General features: G+C 40.6%; 1 protein-coding gene across 1 annotated transcript; it reads left to right on the plus strand.

Moving 5' to 3' along the window:
• Positions 1-4,087: 4,087 nt before the first annotated feature.
• Positions 4,088-22,902, plus strand: LOC309537638 (histone-lysine N-methyltransferase PRDM9-like; the record flags this gene model as incomplete). The annotated part of the gene is made up of 11 exons (XM_082232530.1): positions 4,088-4,841; positions 5,466-5,589; positions 6,479-6,583; positions 8,132-8,205; positions 9,448-9,565; positions 10,705-10,845; positions 13,269-13,540; positions 16,434-16,501; positions 17,686-17,867; positions 20,357-21,433; positions 22,874-22,902. The coding sequence occupies exons 1-11, from the start codon at positions 4,347-4,349 to the stop codon at positions 22,900-22,902; spliced, it is 2,685 nt and encodes an 894-aa protein (XP_082088656.1). The 5' UTR covers positions 4,088-4,346.
• Between the last annotated feature and the right edge of the window lie 1,001 nt (positions 22,903-23,903).

Raw genomic sequence — 23,903 nt, forward strand, 5'->3', positions numbered from 1 at the left:
ACCAGCCTGGCTCAGGTCCCTAGAAAATTCCAGGTCCAAAAATCGAAGCTGCTTCACTATAACCCATGAGTACAGCTACTCAGAGCACACCCACTGAAATTAATGGGGATGACTAACTTAGGTCCATTAATTTCGGTGGAGCTACAATGGCACCCAGTGGCCTGTTGAGATAATGCTAAAGGTTTCCATCTCACGCTTCTGGAAATATGTGCCTTTAAGAGTTGTCTGATGGAGAGGAATTTCAGCTGGTCCAGATGGTCACTTCGTGATGCCGCAGGCTTGAGCAGCCTTGCACCTGCTGAAGCTTTTCCTTCTACCTAACTATTAAAGACAGAAGACCCTCCTATCGGAGAGTGCTTCAGTCATTACAACTGCTTGCTCCTGTTCTGAAAAAAAGGCGGGGAAAGCAAAGCACATGGGTCGTAGCTTCAATCTAGGCTTGTCATACGTCGGGAAAATTCCTGACATGTCCTGGTTTCCAGGTGTAAAAATGGCGTCGGATGTATGGCAACCCAATGGAAAAAGCAGCACAACCTTTTTTTTTTCCCAAACACTTCCGATTTTGGGAGGAATGAAATGTTTTAAGGAATGGAAAAAGGAGCTAGCCAGATTTGTCTGGAATGGCAATAAGCTGAGAATCAAACACCAGGTATTAATAGATAAAAGAGAAAGAGGTGGATTTGGATTACCGGATTTAGAATTATACCATGCCGCAGCTGGCTAGTTTGGTTAAAGAAATGGATTACACTAAAAGATACAAATGTATTAGATCTTGAGGGGCACGACAACTGGTTTGGGTGGCATGCCTATCTGATATATGAAAAGGTGAAAGTACACAAAGTTTCTTGGGCCATGAAGTAAGAAGATCACTCTATAAAATGTGGAGTAAATACAGAGGAATTTTGGAACCCAATATATCTTTGTGGACGTCACCAGTAGAAGCGATAGCAGTCAAAAGGAAAAGCATGAAGGGAGACTAGCCCAATTACAGGATGTTATTAGAACCAAACAAAGAAATGCCAATCCTAAAAAAATATGAGGATATTAAACATCACCTGTCTGGTTGGCTACAGTAATTCCAACTAAACCAAAAACTGAGCACAGATAAAAGAGAAGGTCTTGCCAAATAAACTTCCGCGTTTGAAAAAGAGTTAATATACAACAAGGGAAAATATATATCAAGAATGTATGAACATCTTTTAGAGTGGGAAGTGAAAGAGGAGCAGGTTAAAACATCTGTGATAAAATGGGTGCAGGACTTTGGTAACAATATTAATATGGAACAGTGGGGAATGCTATGGCAGCAAGACATTAAATTTACCTCATGTTATAATTTGAGGGAAAATACCATGGAGATGCTTTATCGATGGCACCACACCCCGGCAAAACTCGCCAAAATGTATAAGGGAAGTTCACCAATATGTTGGTGTTGTAAAAAGGAAATAGGATAGTACTATTATATGTTGTTCCATATCCAGTTCTAACTGTAGCTTCTTGTCCCACATAGAGATTTCTCAGGAGACAGATGAGGTGATCAGGCACTCCCATTTCTTTAAGAGCTTGCCATAGTTTGCTGTGGTCAACACAGTCAAAGGCTTTTGCATAGTCAATGAAGCAGAAGTAGATGTCTTTCTGGAACTCTCTAGCTTTCTCCATAATCCAGCGCATGTTTGCAATTTGGTCTCTGGTTGCTCTGCCTCTTCTAAATCCAGCTTGCACTTCTGGGAGTTCTCGATGAATCCCAAGCCGGAATTAAGATTGCCGGAAGAAATATCAACAACCTCAGATATGCAGATGACACAACCTTGATGGCAGAAAGTGAAGAGGAATTAAAGAACCTTTTAATGAGGGTGAAAGAGGAGAGCGCAAAATATGGTCTGAAGCTCAACATCAAAAAAACGAAGATCATGGCCACTGGGCCCATCACCTCCTGGCAAATAGAAGGGGAAGAAATGGAGGCAGTGAGAGATTTTACTTTCTTGGGCTCCATGATCAGTGCAGATGGTGACAGCAGTCACGAAATTAAAAGACGCCTGCTCCTTGGGAGAAAGGCAATGGCAAACCTAGACAACATCTTAAAAAGCAGAGACATCACCTTGCCAACAAAGGTCCTTATAGTAAAAGCCATGGTTTTCCCAGTAGTGATGTATGGAAGTGAGAGCTGGACCATAAAGAAGGCTGATCGCCGAAGAATTGATGCTTTTGAATTATGGTGCTGGAGGAGACTCTTGAGAGTCCCATGGACTGCAAGGAGATCAAACCTCTCCATTCTGAAGGAAATCAGCCCTGAGCGCTCACTGGAAGGACAGATCGTGAAGCTGAGGCTCCAATACTTTGGCCACCTCATGAGAAGAGAAGACTCCCTGGAAAAGACCCTGATGTTGGGAAAGATGGAGGGCACAAGGAGAAGGGGACGACAGAGAATGAGATGGTTGGATGGTGTTCTTGAAGCTACCAGCATGAGTTTGATCAAACTGCGGGAGGCAGTGGAGGACAGAAGTGCCTGGCGTGCTCTGGTCCATGGGGTCACGAAGAGTCGGACACGACTAAACGACTAAACAACAACAACAATTATATGTTGTGGACTTGTATGGTTATAAGCGAGTTTTGCAATAAAATATATGATGAATTTAAGAAATTATTTAAACTTATTTTTTAAAAAAGGCCAGAGATTTTCCTTCTATTAATACTGCCAATAGAAATAAAGCAAAATACAAGACCACTGCTTATGTATTCAATTACAGCTGCAAGAATACTGATAGCCAGAAGCTGGAAATGTGACACAACAACTACAATAATAGATTGGCAATCACTCATGCTAGAGTACTTTCAATTAGCAAAGCTGACCGGAAAAGTCAGAGGAGCCCCAAATAAATAAAAAAATTCAGAGAATAGAGACTATTCAAAGAATATATAAGATTACATTGTAATAATGATGTCATCCTAGCAGAACTGAATGATACTTGTATATAATAAACAAATGGAATAAATATACTAGATGAATATACATGACGTTGTAAAACAAACTGTGCGATAAAATTAAGACAATAGGAAAAGTACAACGAGAACGATTGGAAGTTTTTTTCAGAAGACTTTATTAGAAAAGACAGGATGTTATAACCAATATTCATTTATTATTGTTAGCTCTTTTTTGCTTTTTATTTTTATTTCCTTTATCTTTCTATTATACTTTTTGTTTAATTTTGATGTAACTATTTGTAATATATATGTAAGATGATATTTTAAATCAATAAAGACGAATTTTTAAAAAAGAGGGGGGGAAACAGCGGAAACGGCTCCAAAAGCTTAAAATCAATCACATCACTGGTCCTTTTTCCTGCCCACTTTCCCTCTTCCCCTCATAGTCAGGGGAATATAGTATTCTTGTGGAACACCTTCCCATTAGATGTCAAAGAGATAAACAACCCTGGGACTTCCTGCAGACATCTGGAAAAAGAAGCCCTGTATGGGGAAGTTTTTAAATGTCTGGTGTTTCTATGTGTTTTTATATTTTGTTGGAAGCTGCCCAAAGGGGCTGGGGCAACCCAGTCCGATGGATGGGGTTCAAGCCATTATTATTATTATTATTATTATTATTATTATTATTCCAGCTTTTCCTCAGTCCCAGATGTGTGGGGCGCTGCCTGTGGTGGCTACTTAATGGCAAGGGGGAAAGGTACTTTGCACATGCTCAGAGGCATGCCATCCTTTGTGACAAGTTCCCTTCAAACTCTGGTTTTCCTCCACCAGCTCTTTCTGAAGACCACCCTCCTCCTCCAGTACTACTGCGACTGGTATTCTTCCTTCCCCATGAAATCCTGGATTCCCTTCCTTGCAAGGAAACATTTTCCTCAGGATAGAAGATTCCCGCTTTTCTACACTTGCCCCTCCCCCCCCTCTTGCCTGAGGTAAAACAAAAAACCCACCACCAACGAACGCAGCACCCTGGCAGCAACCTGTAAAACGAGAGAGAGAAATTTCCCGCGCTGCCCGATGATTGGCTGCAGCTCACCAGCTCTTGTCGCTCATTGGCTCGCGCGATTTTTGGCGCCTTTTCCCTCTCGCTGAGGGAAGGAGGTGGCTCTATGGGGCTGAGCGAAAAGGCTGGGCTGTGGCGGGGAGGATTTCAGAGAGGGGCGAAGTTTAAACAGTTCCCTCGCTGCTTGTAGAGCAGGGAAGCCCAAAGTCTAGGGCTGAACCCCCCCCCCAAGATTAAAGGAGGAAATGCCCAGTTTGGGCTGAGGGAGGAAAGGGGAGAAAGAAAGTTGACTGGGATGGAAGGAGACTGAGGAGGGAGAGATGATTAAACTGGGCTGAAATTTGGGAACTGAGGGAGGGGGAGAGAAATGGCATCTGGAGGGGAGATGCCCACTGGGACAGAAGCCCAGGAAAGAGGGCAGAAAATGCCAGCTGGGGCAGGAGCCCAGGGAATGTGGGAAGAAATACCTCCTGGGACAGAAGCTCGGAGGTTGGGGCAAGAGATGCTCAGGGATGATGAATGCCAAGGGCAGGAGGGCAGGGGCGGTTCCAGCAGGGGAGAAGTGGGAGGGATGAGGAGAGAGGCATCTGACAAGAACTATACCCCAGGGAAGAGGGCAACTGAGGCTGAATGGCCTGTTCCCAGTGGGGGAGATCTCATGGAAAATGATCCCAGAGATCTGAGAGGAGAGCACTTGGAGAAAGGAGCCACTGGGGCACCGCCTCCTTCTGATTCTCTTCTTACAAAAAGTGCTGAGGGGGGGAAGTCGGGGTCAGGTAGCCCCCAAAATAGTTGCTTAGACAGGGGTTCTACAGAGGGGGTCAAAAAGCCGAGCCATAAGAAAAGGGGGCAGAAGCCCAAGGTGAGGAATTTGGAGTAAGCAAATATCCCGTAAAGAGACCTTCCATCCTAAAATGTGGCAAGCTTCTGCAAGTTGAGACTTGCTGCTTTTAGCTTGGGGAAGTCACGCACAAATGTTTTAATTAAAGAAAAATAATGGGGAAATAATATATAATTTAAGAGGTCTAAATAATAAGATTTCACATGTAGCTCAGTTATTGCTGGAGAGGCCCATAAAGATGGGAACCTTGACAATCATGCTACAGTCACATGACACTTTATCTGTAGTTGCCAATGCCTGATAACATGCAGCAATCATTCAAAGTTGGCAAAGTAGTGTAGAATTTCCATGCAATTTGGAAACTTTGGGTGCAGACTGGACAGGAAAGCCATAGCTAAATTTTGTTTTAAATAGATCTGGTTCAGGGACATGGTAAAGTATGGCAGCTGCTCAGCTTGTACAACAACTGGACTTTCAAGAGCAGTCCGAGCAACTTAGCTTGTTGTTAGACCCATCAATTAATTGGTGTGCAAATTTAAAAGTGTGTAATTTCACTGATTGATTTCACTTTACTTGTAAAGTGCTTGTTTCTAAGTAAAACACATGATATTATGTGTCTGTACCCCCTTTCTTCCTGTGTACTAGGCTGAAGATACTTTTAAAGGGCTGGCCATCTACTTCCCTAAAGAGCAATGGGCTGAAATGGGAGAATGGGAAAAAATTCGTTATAAGAATATGAAAGAGAACTATGAGTTTATGACTCAATTAGGTGAGAGAAATTACTGAAAAGTAAGGAAGGAGTATAGATTATTTAGCTGAGTTGAAGAACAATGGAAGAATTGTTCACTCTTGCACCTTATTTTACCTTTATCAAATAGTAATATTCAAAGGGTTCATCTATGTGACATGTTAAAGTTAGCAAAGCATATATTTTAGTGTGTATTTAAAAGTATAACTGTCAGGCTTCCAAGGGCTCTCAATGATTACAGCCTGAAGCTCAGCTCAATTACACCATATATTAACTATGTTTGTAAAAAGGTTAAAATTTAGAACTCTGTAGGCAGAATTAGGACCAGTAGAGAAGGCAAAGAGAGATTAATGAAAGAAGTATGGAACTAGAAATAATGCTGAAATTGTACCTGGGAGGTCTGGATTCAAATTCTTTTCCAAGCATGACTTCACTTTATATGCTTGGTTAAGTTACTGGGTTGAATCAGTTAAGTTGCACATTGGCTGCAATCTAATCCACTTTCCTGGTTGTAGACCCCAATTGAAAGCAATAGGGCTTACTTTTGAGTTTCTTAGAATTGCTCTGTAAGATACCATTGAAACATTTGTCTCCTTTTCCCACACCTCTCCCATGTTGCGGACTGCAGAGGATAGATTGGTCTTTCACTGATACAGTACTTTTTTTTCTTTTTAACAAAACCTTTTGGCTAGGTATACTATGTGGCAAGTGATCTGAAGCCTTTCACATTGGATACAGATTCTGGGGGGTGGGAAGGGCCTAGTTTTCCCATAGCACAATATTGATTATTTTGTCTTTTATTGGCATTTGACATCAGTTGAACAGAGACAAATTTCTGGAAGCATTCTTTCAATAAGATGTTTGCAGACAACAACTTTTATAGTATCTTATACCTGATTATTTTTTTTAGGTCTTCCTACACCTAAACCAACATTTATGTATCATGCACGGCAACCTCCCAAAACTACAAATGAGTCCTCTGAGTCTGATGAGGAATGGACACCAAAATCTATAGGTAAATGATTACTATAGTCATTCCTGAATACATCCAGCCCTCCAGGCTTCTGTATACGGGCCATAGAACTCTTTGCAGGCCATACCCCTCACCAGCAGTAAAGTCTAAGAAAAATTCTGCTGGAACAGACCATCCTGTTTCCCACAGTGCCTAGCCAGATTCTTCTGGGAAGCCCATAAGCAGGGCATGAAGGCAATGCTCCCCCTTTCTGTTGTCCCTTCAATCAACTTAGCATATATCTGAACATGGGCATTCCATTTAGCCATCACAGCTAATTGAAAGATAAATGCTCTATGATTGACTGCATTTGTCTCTTTCTGGTGAATGACATATCTATTACTTTAGTTACATTAATTTTGTGAGATGCAGCTGATGAATGTAACAAAATGTAGTTTATGTGATGTGACCCAACTCATCTACATTGGTTCATTTTGCTCGTCACTACTAATAGCCCTTATGTCTCATACTTGATTTTCCTTTGCTCTACCTATATGAATATTCTGTTGCAATGATGGGGAATGAGTGGCCCTCCAGATATGACTCCTGTAATCCTTCACCATTAGCCATGCTGGCTGGGACTAATGGGAGATGGAGTTCAACAACAATTGGAGGGGCACTGGTTCCCCATCTCCGTTCTGTTGCTATACTGTGTACTCTGGTGCATAGATCAGGTTGCAATTTTGCTGTATTCTTTTTATTGAATATTAATCTTTTGCATTAGAATGGTTTTATATTCATTCTAAAGCTGAGCATCTAATGGTGTTTCATTAATTCAATACTGTATCAGCAATGAGGTTATTGTCATATTGTCCCTATATTCCCATTCATTCCATGTATATACAATCATATAAGGAAAGTCTGGAGCTCAGTGGTACAGCATGTGTTTTGCACAGAAAAACTCTCAGGTTTAGTCACTGGCATTTCCAGGTAGAGCTGGGAAAGACTTGTGTCAGGACCCCTGGAGGGCCACTGCTGGACCGTGTCAACAATACTGAGATGGATGGACCAATGGTCTGACTTAGTATATAGCAGTTTCCTATGTTCATTCCTTTTTCTTGGCAACACAATGTGTAATATCATGGGATACATTCCTGTGATGATGCATTCATAGTCATAATAAAAGTTAAGATGCAGAGAAAATATTCTAAACATCAATCAATCAATCAATCAATCAATCAAGAGACATTTATTGAGGCATTATTGTTTTTATCATTCATGCTACCAAATGTCTTTCTACTGGTGAAACAGTGGCTGGGGAAACCCAGCCAGATGGGCGGGGTATAAATAATATTTTTTTATTATTATAACAACACATTTTTGCAAATATACGCCTGGAAATTACCATGGAGAACTGGCTGGCAGGTACTGGAGAAATTTAGTGGATGGTTTGGAGCTATAGCTTTCTCCAAATGATTGACTGGTATAAATACCAAAGTTTGTGTATATATTGCACAATACACCCTTTATCCCCCCCCCCTCTCTCCTGGGTTTATATGTTCAGTGATAATATTTTAATTTCTAAAATATTAGTTTGCTTCTTATTTCCAGTAAAATCTTTTAGGACACCGTGTAACCTGAATAGCTGGAAAGAGGAAAAGAAAAAAAAGTACCCTCTTGATCAAGTAAGATAGTTTTGGATATTTCAAGTGATTTGCAATTTCTGTTTTTTTGTTTGTCTGATGATTCTAGCAAACATCGAATCAAAATAGTTTGGAGAAACATTTCATGTGTTTGCCCTGATATGGAAATAAAGATATTAATAAAAGCAGGGTTTTTTTATTTGAGTGGAAATTTATTGTTTACAATCATTAGCTTTTAGAGAAACAATTTGACGTTTGTAGTAAGTGATCATAACATTACACTTTCAAACAAAGGAAGAACCCAAACAAACAACTGAAACAAAGAAACAAACTCTGAAATCAACACAAACTCTGGAATCAAGTGTGTAGGAGACTGAGGATAAGCTACCCATCTGACAGGGTGACCTGTAGTTCACAAAACCCACACTATTTGCTGACACACTGAAAGACTGTGAAAAATATTTTCTTTCTTTTTTTAAGTATGTGGAAGCACTAATTGAGGGAAGGGGAACAGAACACAGCTGGACACTAGCTTGCACATTATCAGTGTATACAGCCAATATAGTTAGTAGCTGCTGCTTTAGATTAATGCTGCTTTAGATTAATTAACCCCCTACCGCCCACCTAGAATCCTGAAACGCCCACTAGTGGGCAGTAGGGAGCAGGTTGACAACCCTTCTCTAGGTGTTTTGAATTCTAGTCAGCCCCAGACAACACAACCTTTTCAACATGAGGACACTATGTAGCTATTTCATTGGGTTGAAAGTCAAATATATAATATGTTCATACATTTAAGTCATGATTGCTGCAACAATTCATTTTCTGTTCATGTTTGAAGGTCTTTCTGGGTGTTAGCAATAATAGTCACATCTTCAAAGTTATTTCCATGTACCATACTTTTGCTAAACATTGTACTCTATAGCCAAAGGAGAGATTCCTGAGAAAAATAAATAATTAAATATGGCTTGGGACTGTCTTGTAACTGAATATACTAACTGGTAATTTGTCTAAATGATAACTGCCATTGTGGAAATATTTAAGAAGATCTAAATTAATATGATCACTTTTAACACCCAGTAAATACACATGATTCACAAGCCCCCTCTTAATTCTTTATGAGTGTTATTTGAGATGATAATAATAATAATAATAATAATAATAATAATAATAATAATAATTTATTTGTACCCCGCCCATCTGGCTGGGTTTCCCCAGCCACTCTGGGCAGCTTCCACAAAGACCAAAATATGTTAAGATTTAATAGAAAACAACTTTTTGTTGCAGAATAAGCAAATAAACACTATGGGACTTACTTCCAAAGACCAAGAACATATAAAGAAAACTGACAAAAATACATGTGCAGATGTTCATACTACAGACATTGCAGCAGAATCAAAGACTGGTAAGTGCTTGGTAGAGAGCCATTTATTTATTTTCTTAATATTTTAAAATAATAATTACTCTGCCCACTGTGTTCTTTACAGCTTTTTGACATTTAATTGTAAAGGGCACTCTCCAAAACTGGAACTGGAAGTTTTTCTAATGATCTGATCTTATGATCTGTGTAAGAGAAATTTTTTTGATGTAATTGTATGTAAGAGCAAAAACAATGTTGCATGTTGTTTTCAAGTCCAGTGCAGCAAAATGACAGAGAGCTTACACTGTGCAGCTGCTCAAGCAGTTCAAATCCACCTAGCCAATTACACTGTGAAAGACTTTACATGAGTCAAATATGGAAGGAGATGGGGCATGAAAGGGACAGGGTGTGTTAATAGTGATGTTTAAGTGTGAGCTTATCCATGTTAACAGGACCAGGCATTCCTGCAACCATGAAATATGAAAATTGACTCAGAATTAAATTTCTAACATTGATAAGCTGCACTTAAATGCAGACATGTCCATGTTAAAAGATATTCTTTGTGCTTAATGAAAGTTGGGGATTTTTTAGGTGGTTTTGTCTCATTCTGAAAAGGGCTATGGTTTAGTATGGTATTTCTAGGTCGGAGCAAGATTGGTTAATATTTTGCTGCCTGTGAGCCACATTGTCACATATCCAGGCTCTCAGCCAATCTAGGTAATTAAGCATCGCTAGTAAAGAGCATAACTAATTCTGTTTAGATGCCTAGTGAAACGTTTTGGAGCACAGCCAAGCAAAATCTTCAGGAGGAAATAGGGAACATTTTAATTCTCAGCACACTGTATCTGTCACTTCATGTCCAGTGTGGTATGTTCATCCTATGTTCTTTACCATCTGCTATTCTTATGTGACTTGTTAGAAATGCTGAAACTATAGAAGATTTTATTATAAGCAGACAATGCCATTTCAGAATAGAATATCCCACAGGGTTCTACACACATCTTGCAGAAACAAAAGTAGATATATTCAGGCATTCTGCTTATATGCAAATCCTACACATGAGCAAGGCAAGCAGGGACTAATGTGAACACCTAAACATACCTAATGTGATTCAAGTTCTTGTATTCCATGTACTTTTGCTTTCCATGAGTTTATGCGTTACAAAATTAGATTATATACTTCAGATATTGAGAAGAAAGCTTTGTCGGGGAAAGCAAAGAATAAGAAAAGAGATCAGGAGAAAGAAGTTAGTACATACAGTTTGCGGAAGAGGGAGAGAAAAACATATATGGAAATAAATGAGCCAAATGATGATGATTACTTGTGTAAGTTTATAATCAGCATTTTCCATCTTCAATTCTTATGTTGCCTTGGAAAAATATTTATAAAACAGTGCTTTTAGATATTCTATTACATATTTTTCAGGTTCAGGTTTTTGTAAGAAAGTACATCAGACTTTCATATAAAAAGTTCCTGAGCTATAATCAGTATTCCCAATCGCATTTTAAAATGCGATTTTAAAATCAGTATTCCCAATCGCATTTTAAAATCTTCGCTGCGGGATCACATTCATCCGGTGCTATACCAGCTGCACTGGCTCCCAGTGGAGTACAGGATCAGGTTTAAGGTGCTGGTTTTAACCTTTAAAGCCCTATACGGCCTAGGACCCTCGTATTTACGGGACCGCCTCTCCTGGTATGCCCCACAGAGGAACTTACGGTCCTCTAATAAAAACATCTTGAAGGTCCCAGGCCACAGAGAGGTTAGGCTGGCCTCAACTAGAGCCAGGGCTTTTTCGGCTGCGGCTCCAACCTGGTGGAACGCTCTGTCACAAGAGACAAGGGCCCTGCAGGACTTGACATCTTTCCGCAGGGCCTGCAAGACAGAGCTGTTCCACCAGGCCTTTGGTTAGGGCACAGCCTGACTCCCTCCTTCAGCAATCTTTACAATACTTTAGTTTATGGTTGCCATTAATTTTGATTTTAATTAATTCTTATGATGTTTTTATATTGTTGCACTTTTTTAGTGTTGTTAGCCGCCCTGAGCCCGGCTTCGGCTGGGGAGGGCGGGATATAAATAAAAATTTATTATTATTATTATTATTAAAAAGAAAATAAATTTCCTATAAATTTGCCATGGGCCATTTATTCACAATAGACTCGCAATTTGATTATATTCACGGATGATGGGTGATGTACAGAAGGTCTGCAGTTACCCTAGCCCTTCTCTAAACTGGAGGTGGTCTTAATGTCAGAATCTGTACAAGTAATCTGTGGCAGTTGAACTGAACTAATGCTGTTCTTGATTTGTCAGAAACTGGCAGAATGTGATAAAGGGTTAAAGCCAATGCTAGGCTTACTCAGTTTAGACCCATTGTAATTAATTTAATATTTAATATTACTAAATTAGATCATTTGATTTGAAAATGACTTCTCTGAGTAAGAATTAACTGGACACAACACAGAGGTTTTTGAAAGGACTACATATGCTATAGAAGTGCCAACAACAAACACATATTTCATACTCATAGAGATGACAGTATCCAAAGACTATGTAGACCAATCCCATAGAATAAGAATAGACTGTCCATCTACCCATAACCACTCCTAGGGTGCAGCTGTCATCTGTGGACCACAGTGTGCCACTCAGAGTTAGCAGATACAGCCAGTAATAGCTTGAGGGAATTTGTGCAATTAAAGTATGGTTACACACTATAAGAAAAGGAAAATCAACCAACCAAATGTTAGCGGCTAAACTAGTTTAGGGGGGAAATCCTTCCTTCTTCAAAGAGAATCCAATGGGAAACACGTCAATACCACTTAATATTCTGATAGGGAATGCCAAGGTTGCATAGCAGGGGAAATAATCCTTCTTAACATTTATGGGCAATGACAAACATAAGAAATAATGAAACATTTCCCTGAATTCATCCAACTGTACCATGAAGCCTTGGAGCACCCTATGGTGCTAGAACTATTGTTAAATGGAACTATCAGGGTTCGTAAAACTATCCTACACACCATCACCCCTCCCCTACTTTCCCCATCTTTTCTTCCCAACCTCATACTGTTTGCAACACTAACGTCTCACAACAAATGAAACTGATCTGTAGAAAACACAACTTGAAAAAAGAGACAATGCACATATTTTTGTATACTGATAAATATTTAATAAATATTATTTTAAAACAACAACTATCAGGCTGACTATGCCTAGAACCAGACAGGATTCTGTCTGCTGCAATTAGATTATCTGCTGAATATATATGCTATGTCTAAGGTGGGGCTTAGCAGGCTCATGGAAAAATGTATTCAGTCCTTGGGGAAGTTTCTTGGAACAACTTCCATTTCTTGCTGAGAACCTGTGTTCTTTTTGTTTGTGACTTTGGCCTGTGACTGGACTTTGCTTCTCTTATTGACCACCCCCTCAATGTGACCTTAGGTTGTGAACCCAACCTTGCTCTCTGGACTGCCCCATAAGTAGACTCCCACCCCTGGCATCCTTATCCCCTGAAGCAGTACAGTAGCCCTGTCCATATCACCATTCCCCAAGACCAGAGCTTCAGTTGGAGAGCCGACCACAAAATTCATTGTAATAATTATTGCACATTGACACAAATCCCCCACGTTTTACAACTTTAAATATTTATATAGATTGCCAATCATAACTGTAGCTATTTGAAAAAACTCATTGATGGAAAAAACGTCCTGCAGCATCATGTCTCACTTATCTTTCTTTCCCTTCCTAGTTTGTGAATACTGCCTGCTATTCTTTATTGATGAATGTTCAGTTCATGGTTCTCCAGTTTTCATCAAGGATACAGCAGTAGAAATAGGACTGGAAGAGAGGGCCACCCTCACTTTACCTCCAGGTTTGAGAATTGGCCCATCAGGTATCCCCAAAGCTGGCTTTGGAGTCTGGAATGAAGGAGAAATTCTGCCTCCAGGAATTCATTTTGGGCCCTATGAAGGGAAAATCACAGAGGAAGAAGAAGCAGCCAACAGTGGTTATTCTTGGCTGGTATGATTTACTCACAGCACTTTTATTTTAAAAAAAATTCCATGTAGAGTACCACCTTGCTGAATGAACAAACCCCACCCTCCAGGCAGAGTCAAATGACTTTGTTCAGTGCTCCTTCCCTTTACAATGTCAAGCTTGTGAGTACAGGAAGTAGAACCTTCTTCCTGATGGAGCCAAAGTGTTGGAACTCCCTCCTTAGAGAAGTCTTGTTCCTTCATCCTTTTAAGTTTTATGAAAGTGGTCAAGAAAGTTTCTGCCTTTTCTGTTTAATAATCCTCTGTTTTTAAGTATGATTTGATGGAATATCAATTATGAATAAACTTCCTTGAATGTTGTAGAAGTGGGCTAAAAATTGTATGTTAAAATGCATTTAATGAAAGAAAATTTGAAACAATAACTCAGAATGGTGAACTTTTTCATTTTAGTGTATCAGAACTCAAATGTTAATGAATACAAGCAATCCTATTGCTGTCTGTCACCACCCAATGTTGAAACACAATTTGAATTGCAGCAAGATCATAGATGGTTCAATGCAGAATTGTCAGGGCCTTGCAGGACGTAGACAAATGTGCACTGGGGTAGCGGGGCTGGACTCGGGAGAGGGGATCTGTTGTGGCAACCTGTACCAGCCAGGGGGCAAGAGTCAGACAGGGGAAGCTTCAGAGCTGGAGGTTGGAGCACAGGATGTGTTGGAGGCAGAGGGGAAAGAGGCAGGTCAGGCAAGGGAAGAGTTGGGTTCTTCCCCATACTCTCCTGCACCACTGTCTCCTAAAACCAGGAGGGGATTGAAGAAGGAAGAGCAGAGACAGCTTCCATGCAGGTGTAGCCACTGTGAGAGCCAGTGTGGTGTAGTGGTTAAGAGCGGTAGTCTCGTAATCTGGGGAACCGGGTTTGCGTCTCCGCTCCTCCACATGCAGCTGCTGGGTGACCTTGGGCCAGTCACACTTCTCTGAAGTCTCTCAGCCCCACTCACCTCACAGAGTGTTTGTTGTGGGGGAGGAAGGGAAAGGAGAATGTTAGCCGCTTTGAGACTCCTGAAGGGGAGTGAAAGGCGGGATATCAAATCCAAACTCCTCCTCCTCCTCCTCTTCTTCTTCTTCTTCTTCTTCTTCTTCTTCTTCTTCTGTGGCCCATCAATGAGAGGTACATAAACTAGTGGAGGGGGGTGGCTCCCCTTGTTGCTGCAACTGCTCCACAGAGCACAGGCCTGGGAATTAGGCAGTGTGGTTATTTGGAGCTATAGAACTACTTTCTAGATGAAGGCAAGTCCCTTCAACTCTATTCTGCCCCTGCCCTGTTCTGCCCCCTTGCTGCACCAAAAACGGCATGTGTATGCTGCTGCATGCAACTAGAATGTGCACAAGTGGGCAGTTGTTTGTACTGTAAGTGTTTGCTTGAGACAATAATGAATTAACTATCTGCTGTGTGCATCCTGGGGAGTATCTTTAACAAAAATGATTATAACTTTAAAAGCAGAAAGTACCCATCTTGACTATGGAGTCTAGCCAGATAACAGACACATGCAGATAATATACCTATGCAATGGTGAGACATATACCGTATTTTTCGCTCTATAACACGCACCTGACCATAACACGCACGTAATTTTTAGAGGAGGAAAACAAGGAAAAAAATATTCTAAACGAAACAGTGGATGTATGATTTTTGTGGTTCATGCAATGGCCACAGACATGTGATCTGACGGTGAGTTTGGGATAGCCCAATGCAAAAATCCTGAGGATCCATGTGGATCCGTGCTTTGTAACCACGTTTTAAGTGGGGAGGGAAGGAAAAGCACGCAAGGGACAAGGAGCATGCGTGGGGCGGGTGGAGAAGGATGCTGCTAATAATGCAGAAGAGGGGTATAAGGGGAGAAGGCTCCTCTCCTCTCCCGCTTTGCTCCTTTAAAACAATCAGGCTCTGCTTCTCTCCCTCCTCCCCGGCTTAGAGAGCTGAAAAGCTTTGCTGCTATTTAGCGAGCTGAGTGGGGAGGAGAGAGGGACAGAGAGCACGGTTTAAAGCAGCCAACCAGACAGGAGTCGCTTACACTTGTGTAAGCGGCTCCTCTCCCGCTTTGCTGTTTCAAAGCGAGCCACGGAGGAGGGAAGGAAGGGGAACCATGGATCCTCTGCTCACAACTGCAGCAGACCCCCCCCCATGCCACCCATAGGCATTCGCTCCATAACACGGAGAGACATTTCCCCTTACTTTCTAAGAGGGGAAAAGTGAGTGTTATGGTGCAAAAAATACGGTACCTTAAGCAAAAAAGCCAGGGAAGTTCTTGAAATGTATTTCTCACCCAAACCAATATTTTATTGCTTCTGCTTATTTGTTTATTCAAAGTGAATTGTCTTATTAAAATAAAAAGTACCGTATAGTTCACCACTTAGACTATTCTAAATTATTTAAACACCAAGTTTTAAAACTCCAGGAAAACTCCTTGAAAGAAAATGACGAGAATCCAGAAAACAAGCCTGCCAGGAAACAGAGCTACAGAATAGGTGGGGAGGGTGGCTTCATAATTAGGCAAAAGGTGAAAAGGGTTCTTAGTAGTTGCAATATGTGGGAAGAGGAAGATGCAGGATATTACCATGGGGGTGGTCTTTGTGCCTGTTGGGGTTGCACAAAAGAAGGGGGAGACATGGAGGTGAAGGTGAAAACGGGTGCAAAGCAGGGCTGCAGAAACGAGAGTTGTGCTTTCGAACATAGGTTTGAGAGGGTGAAAAGGGTTCTTAGTAGTTGCATTCAGTGGGAAGGGGAAACTCTAAGGGGGTTAATAGGGGGAAAGGGCTGATGACCAAAGCAAGCAGGGGAGCAGAGCCCCTTAACATCCTACATATTGTTGTAGTGTTACCATATTGATGTGTGTGTTTCGTGTCTATTTTAATTACAGATTACTAGGGGGCAAAACTGCTATGTTTACATTGATGGAAAGGATGAAACTAATTCCAACTGGATGAGGTAAACATCCTTGATCAAACTAAATGAAGAGAGACTTTTAAAACAAAGGTCTTCATACACCTGGAAAGGCCAATAGAACAGAATAACTTAAATGTCATTCTGGGTGCCTACAGGTTACCCATCCGTACTCTTAATACAGTGGTACCTCGGGTTACATACGCTTCAGGTTACAGACTCCGCTAACCCAGAAATAGTGCCTCGGGTTAAGAATTTTGCTTCAGGATGAGAACACAAATTGGGCAGCGGCAGCGCTGCACGACCCATTAGTTAAAGTGGTGCTTCAGGTTAAGAACAGTTTCAGGTTAAGAACAGACCTCCAGAACGAATTAAGTACGTAACCAGAGGTACCACTGTATCTTTTAACTGTTGGGAGTAAAGCACAACATTTGCAATAACCTGCTTGAACTGTGGTGAGGAATAGACAGAAATGCAACCTGTTCTTCCTTCTTCACTGATTCCTTCTCTTTTAGTAAATGCTTGTCAGTAAAGTAGGTCACTTCCTTTCAGGCCTTAATTCTTTTCTGCTTCTCCAAGTAGTCAGTATGAGTTAGCTTGTGCTAGTGGCTGCATCTTGGCTACATGTAAAATCTATACATAGAATGGTTCCTCCTCCAAGACTAATAAATGTTAAGTTTTCTTTATCCTTTCAACAGCAGTCTTACCAGTGTATTTTTTCTGCATACTGCTTTGCAAATTGTGCACTATTTACCAAAGTTCAGTAGTGCCAGTACTAGAGAGAGAAGTGGCACCTTTCAAAGGTAAAAAGAATATCTTGGTTTGGAAAGAGAGTGGTGGGCCACTAAACTGCTTAGTAGGATCAGTCAAAGCTATGGGTTCATCATTCCTAGTAGAGCAAATGCCTGGTAGTCTGCATAAGTCTTGCTTCTGAAATGAATGGGAGGAGCAACCCAGACAAATATATTCTTCTACCACCATAAAAAAAAGAAAGTGAAGTTACCACAGGTAAGAAGACCAAAGTTTATTTTACAAAATTCTGTTGTGTGTTGTAACCTCCAGTGTATAATATGCCCAGTGTTCAACAAATTTAAAATATTTCAGCTGTACATTTCATTACTTGAATAATAGAAGAAAGTAATGCAATTGTTATGCTTCATAGTACTTCTCTAATTTCCAGCTTCCCTGACTGAGTACTTTTAGTTACCCTCTTAACAATGAACTTTCAGATATGTTAACTGTGCCCGGAATGAGGAAGAGCAAAATCTTGTTGCCTTCCAGTATCATGGGAAAATCTACTACAGAGCATGTAAAATAATCCTTATTCATTCTGAGCTTCTGGTTTGGTATGGAGAAGAATATGGAAAGGAGCTTGGCATCAAGTGGGGCTCTAGATGGAAATCAAGAAAAGGTATAATAATCATGCATTGTTTTAAATCTTCCCTAACACTGAAATCTGTTATTGCTTCTTTTGTTTGTCTTAGGCAGCATTCTCCTGGATACATCTAATATATCTTCATATTTCTATGTGTTATATACAGTAAATCTAAAGGACTAGTTCATAGAACCATAGAATTGTAGAGCTAGAAGGGTGGTTGAGGTAAGAGAAATGTAGGACAGCTGGGGGAAAGCTTTCATGTTGCAGAGAAATGCACAAGGATTAGGATCAATTTTGCATGGTGAATATGTGGGCTGAAAAGACTGGTGCTGCGTTTTTGACATAGTGGTAGTGCTTGTATGACTTTTGAACATGACTCCAGTTCTTAAGTCTTCTCATATGTAGAGCATGGGAGTGGTGCCAGCCTTGAGCAGGCTGGCACAAGTCATATTGCTGCCTGCTGCAGGAAAGTGAAGTAACAACACACCTGCCAGTAATATGAGACATAGTCCACCAGGATATTATTCTGTGCCTGTCTCTTTGAAAGGAATGGAGGCGTCATACAAATATTACTATACCTCTCCTATTTATTTCAGTGGGAACTTGTGCAGTACAACATCCCCGTGGATTGTCCCACATTTGTTAAATATGGCTTTCCCCCTCAGTCAAAATCCATCAGCTGGGAGGTTGTCACACCTTGGTTCATGGTAGACCCCCTCACATAGCATGCCAATATATTGTTGAACATCACCCCACTCTCTGAGCGGTGTGAAATTCCAGAGATTCTAGGAATGAGGGACATCAGAGTCTGTGGTGTCTTTAAGATTTATTTATTTATTTATTTATACAAATATACAACCTGAGCCTGTGATGGAGGGACTCACAGAATCAACACCCCAAAATATATTGCTTCTTCCATAGTCACAGCCTTTGATTCGAATAGAAATCAAGTATGTTTCTCACTTTCTGGCTTCTGCTTTGCTTCTAACCCAGGTGCCACACACAACTGGCTATTGTCCTTCTAACTACCAGTCAGGTGAGAGGGGGCACCCATTTGTCCTCTGGCACAGAACAACTTGCTTTGTTATACTATTGACCATACTTAGGGCCATTAACTCGCCAAGGAATTTGCCTGGCTAGTTAAACAATGGAATTAGAAGAGACTCCAGCATCATACAGGCTGACACACACACACCCCGCCAAGGTCACAACAATACTACAGTTGTTGTAATATTAGGAAGAATTTCATCATATACAGTAGTTGTCTCTTGTGCAAATATCTAATTTCCTCTGTATGCAGGTGTTATCTTAAAAAATAAGAAATGCATTTGGCATAGAAGAAATTCTCTCTCAGAACTATTTTAATATAGTTAAAGCACCAAAATTTAGACTTTATTTGCATTCAATAGTATTGCAGTATTTTAACACACCTCCAGATTTTGGGTCATTCCACGCCAAATTACCTGGTGCCATGTGCTTTCATGACTCAGATTTTCTTCAATTTTTTAAATGTGTAGATACTTATGAGATAACCAAATTAATTTTTAAAGATTTTTTGCTCCAAAATTGGGAGCAGGAGAATTTTTTGAAAATTTCGTTTTTCGCGCAATTTAGGCTTATGCAATTTCTGCGTCAGTTTAGAAAAACCCCTCAAATTAATTTGTAAAGATTTTTTTCATCCAAAATTGTGCACAGGAGAATTTTTTGAAAATTTCAATTTCTGCGCGATTTAGGCTAATGCAATTTCTGCATCAGTTTAGAAAAAAACTACTGTTTGTTTTTGTTTTTTCAACCAGTTGGGCTTATTTTGGTATCAAAATAAAGCTAAATGTGGTCTCTTTCGAAATAAGGTATAAAAATGGTATTAAGAAAAGGGTCACTGACTATTCAAAGTGAATTTTTGTCATTTTATTCCTGGTAGGTTCGATAAGCCATAGCGCGCAAACCACAACTAACACGTGTATCATCCTTTTGTTGTGGAATGGGGTAACTATGTACTTGTTATGTTTTAAAAATAAGGAGGGTGTTTTTTGTGGTTATAAAATAAATTGATTTTTAAGAATTTTTTTTACAAAAAAATATTACTTTTTTTGGACAGGTTTAAGGTTTCTTTGAGCCTGAAATAACTCACACATTTGTGAGAATAGTTAAAATTAAGTTTAATATATTATTTAATAAAAACAAAATATATCTTAGAGCCCTTGTTCATTTTATTGTGTAAAACACTTCTGCAATGACATGGTCAAAGCTATTTTGTTTCCCATACATGTAATATAGTCAATGATGCTGTTTTGACCACTGTATGCAATATGACCTTTCTGAATGCTGTGGCCAGTCTTGGTCTTCTTACTGCTGCTTGCTCCTTCAGGACAACCCTCTGTTTTGGCATGTGTCTTTTTCCTTGGCTCTCAGTGAGCTTGTTGGGTCCTGTAGTTTCCTAAATAATGTAGTCCCATATGCCCATTTGTCATGCATGGTTGAAAATAGCTACTAAAACTCAAATCTTGTTTGTTCTCAAATAGTACACAAGCAGAATTCACGTTTGATACAGGAGCGAGGTATCACCTGCCATCAGTGTCCCTGCTGCAAATTGGCTTTCACTTTCAAAGATTACCTTCACAGACATATGAAATGGAGGCATTCAGGATATGGAATACAGCCTGAAGTACCTGAAAATGTCCTAGCAGAGAAATCTCTATTCAAAATCACAAATAGTGCTTCAAACAGAACTATGCTGCAGCACCTAGTGCCAAGTTGTGTTTACAAAGACAAAGATGAGGAGACACTGTTTTTAAAAGATATAAACAAAGAGACACAGAGTAGAACGCAGGTTTCTAGATGCAATGAAAGTGGGACAACTTTAAAGCAGCTGTCACACCCAGCCCAACAATTATGTATAGGAGAGAGACCATGTTCATTTAGAAAGTGTGGGAGAAGTTTCAGCTACTCATCAGTGCTAGTCACTCCCATGCAAACACACACAAGAGAGAAGCCATATTCATGTAGGGAGTGTGGGAAAAGCTTTAGCCAGTCAGGCGTCCTGACCAGGAACAAGCGAATGCACACAGGAGAGAAGCCATATTCATGTGGAGAGTGTGGGAAAAGCTTCAGCTGGTCAGGACACCTGGCCAGCCACAAGCGAACGCACACAGGAGAGAAGCCATATTCATGTGGAGAGTGTGGGAAAAGCTTCAGCTGGTCAGGACACCTGGCCAGCCACAAGCGAACGCACACAGGAGAGAAGCCATATTCATGTGGAGAGTGTGGGAAAAGCTTCAGCCGGTCAGGACACCTGGCTGTCCACAAGCGAACGCACACAGGAGAGAAGCCATATTCATGTGGAGAGTGTGGGAAAAGCTTCATCCAGTCAGGAGACCTGGCCAAGCACAAGCGAATGCACACAGGAGAGAAGCCATATTCATGTGGAGAGTGTGGGAAAAGCTTCAGCCAGTCAGGAGACCTGGCCAGGCACAAGCGAATGCACACAGGAGAGAAGCCATATTCATGTGAAGAATGTGGGGAAAGCTTCAGCCAGTCAAGAGACCTGGCCAGCCACAAGCGAATGCACACAGGAGAGAAGCCATATTCATGTGAAGAATGTGGGGAAAGCTTCAGCCAGTCAGGAAACCTGGCCAGACACAAGCGAACGCACACAGGAGAGAAGCCATATTCATGTGGAGAGTGTGGGAAAAGCTTCAGCCGGTCAGGACACCTGGCCAGACACAAGCGAATGCACACAGGAGAGAAGCCATATTCATGTGGAGAGTGTGGGGAAAGCTTTAGCCGGTCAGGACACCTGGCCAGACACAAGCGAATGCACACAGGAGAGAAGCCACCTTAGTGTAACATAGTGGATAGAGCTACCAGTTCCAGTACAGAGTATGGTGCTGTATTTTGAATGTTTTTAATCATAAAGTAAGCAGCTCTGCATTTCTGCTCATCTAGCAGTTTTGGTGCATTTCGCCATCTGCTGTAATAAGCAGGGCTCTAATCATTTGCTGTCTACTCTGTAGGAAACTTCATCAAGTGACTTTTTCTAAAGCCAGCACCACTGCTCATACCACCTCATTGTTTTAGAGCTCTAAAGACACAATTTTGGATATATGACCCTAGAAGTGAGTTTTTGTGTGGCAAACCCTAGAAGTTTATTTGGTGAACTTTTTTTCACCCTTATGCTTTTTAATGCTCCACAATCTGATTTAAAATGAAAGAAGTGCCTATGTTTTAAATGCTGAAGTTTTCCCATAAGCATTTCTTCTTGAGGGCCAATGTGAAAAAGCATAGGGTGCTATACTACTTGTGGAGTTACCTGATGTAATTTATAAAGCTATATTTACATTATTTCCTGCTAGCATCTTTTTATGTTGTGCTGAAACTGTTTTCTGATGCTATAACTGATGAATCTTCACTGATCTTCACTTAAAGATTATTTCCAAAATGGGCCAATGTTACAATGAGGTTCAGGAGCTCTGATTTGAAGAAAAAGATTCAACCCTGACTACTAAACTCATTTCCATCTAACAGTGAAATCCCAAGATTCCATAATTCAGTTGAACAATGCTTACAGCTCTTGGGCTTTATTTCAATGGTCAATCATATTCTGCCCATGTTATCTTAATAAATGGCTTCTTCAAAAGTGACTGCTGTTACTGTCATAAATTAAGAAATAGTTTTCAATGTAACTGTCATATACTTTTTACATTAATCTGAAACTCTGGTCCAAATAACACACTGTATATAAACACATATTATGAAATGGGATGCCTGCTTCTTCTAGCCAAAGTAGTTTTGTGAGGGAAACAGTCAGAAATGGAAGCAGGAGGGGAGTAAGATGCTTAATTCGTTATTTAGCTTTTCTTTTCTTCCACAGCTTTCCCTCAAGCCACTCTCCTCCAGGGGTGCCTGTTAAACTTGCAAAATACATTATTTGGAACCTTGTAAGGAGAAAAGTAGCTTCAGGAGGAGTTGGTTGGGAAATGCCATGCACATTTCTGTGCACAAGGATGAAATGCCTTCCTCTCCCCCCTCCCCCATTTCAGATTTCAACCACCAAAGCTTCTTTGCCTAAAACAAACAACCACATGGATTTGTATTACACGCTTTTGCATGCCAAGTATGTGTTAGCCTTGCAACTTCTCAAAACTCTTATATTTTTCCAAATAATATAGTTCCATCTGCAGACAAAAGTAGAGCAAAGTATCAGGACTGAATCCTACTTGTCACAGGATAGCTATGAATAGGATATCCTGTGGTGTTTTTTGTTGTAAGAGTTAGTAATGGCACTAGAAGAGCTGATGTGGCTTGAGACCCCAGTGCTGTGGAAGGGAGCATGGCTAACTGGTTAACCCTTCTCTCCATGCTATTTCCCTCTGAGAACTGCCTGCTTCCCTGCTGATGCTATTTATCTTCAAGGCAAACCCATACATATACGGTGGTAATATCCGTATGTATTGCTCCACAAGGCAACTAGCTCTAGGGATGCAATTTGGTTTAGGACAAATGACATGGGGGAAGTGTTGAGCCCCCACTCACGGTGCAGTATCACAAACATTTACCCTTCCTGATCCTGAAGACAGCCACTCCATCCTAAACAGCTTTACCTTGGAAGTCTTATTGACTTTATTAGGCCTTCTAAGTAAATGAAATGAGGATCACAGGCTCTTTGTGTATGTTATGTGTAGTAAGGGCTGATTCATATCATTCTTTTAAGGTGACTGAGAGAGATGCAATAGATATTGCATATTGATGTTCCATGCCATAATGATAACACTTGCATAGGTCGTTCATGCATAAAATGGACAGGGTGGAAAGCCTTCATGAATCCCCATCCCTTTGCAAGCATATCTTCACATGGTGACCTTATAGTACACCTAGATCAGGGGTCAGCAACCTTTTTCAGCTGTGGGCCGGTCCACCTTCCCTCAGACCATGTAGTGGGCCGGACTATATTTTTTGGGGAGATATGAACAAATTCCTATGCCCCACAAATAACTCAGAGATGCATTTTAAATAAAATCACACATTCTACTCATGTAAAAACACCAGGCAGGCCCTACAAATAACCCAGAG

This window comes from Podarcis vaucheri (genome assembly GCF_965113315.1).
Source record: "Podarcis vaucheri genome assembly, chromosome: 7".
Lineage (NCBI taxonomy): Eukaryota > Metazoa > Chordata > Lepidosauria > Squamata > Lacertidae > Podarcis > Podarcis vaucheri.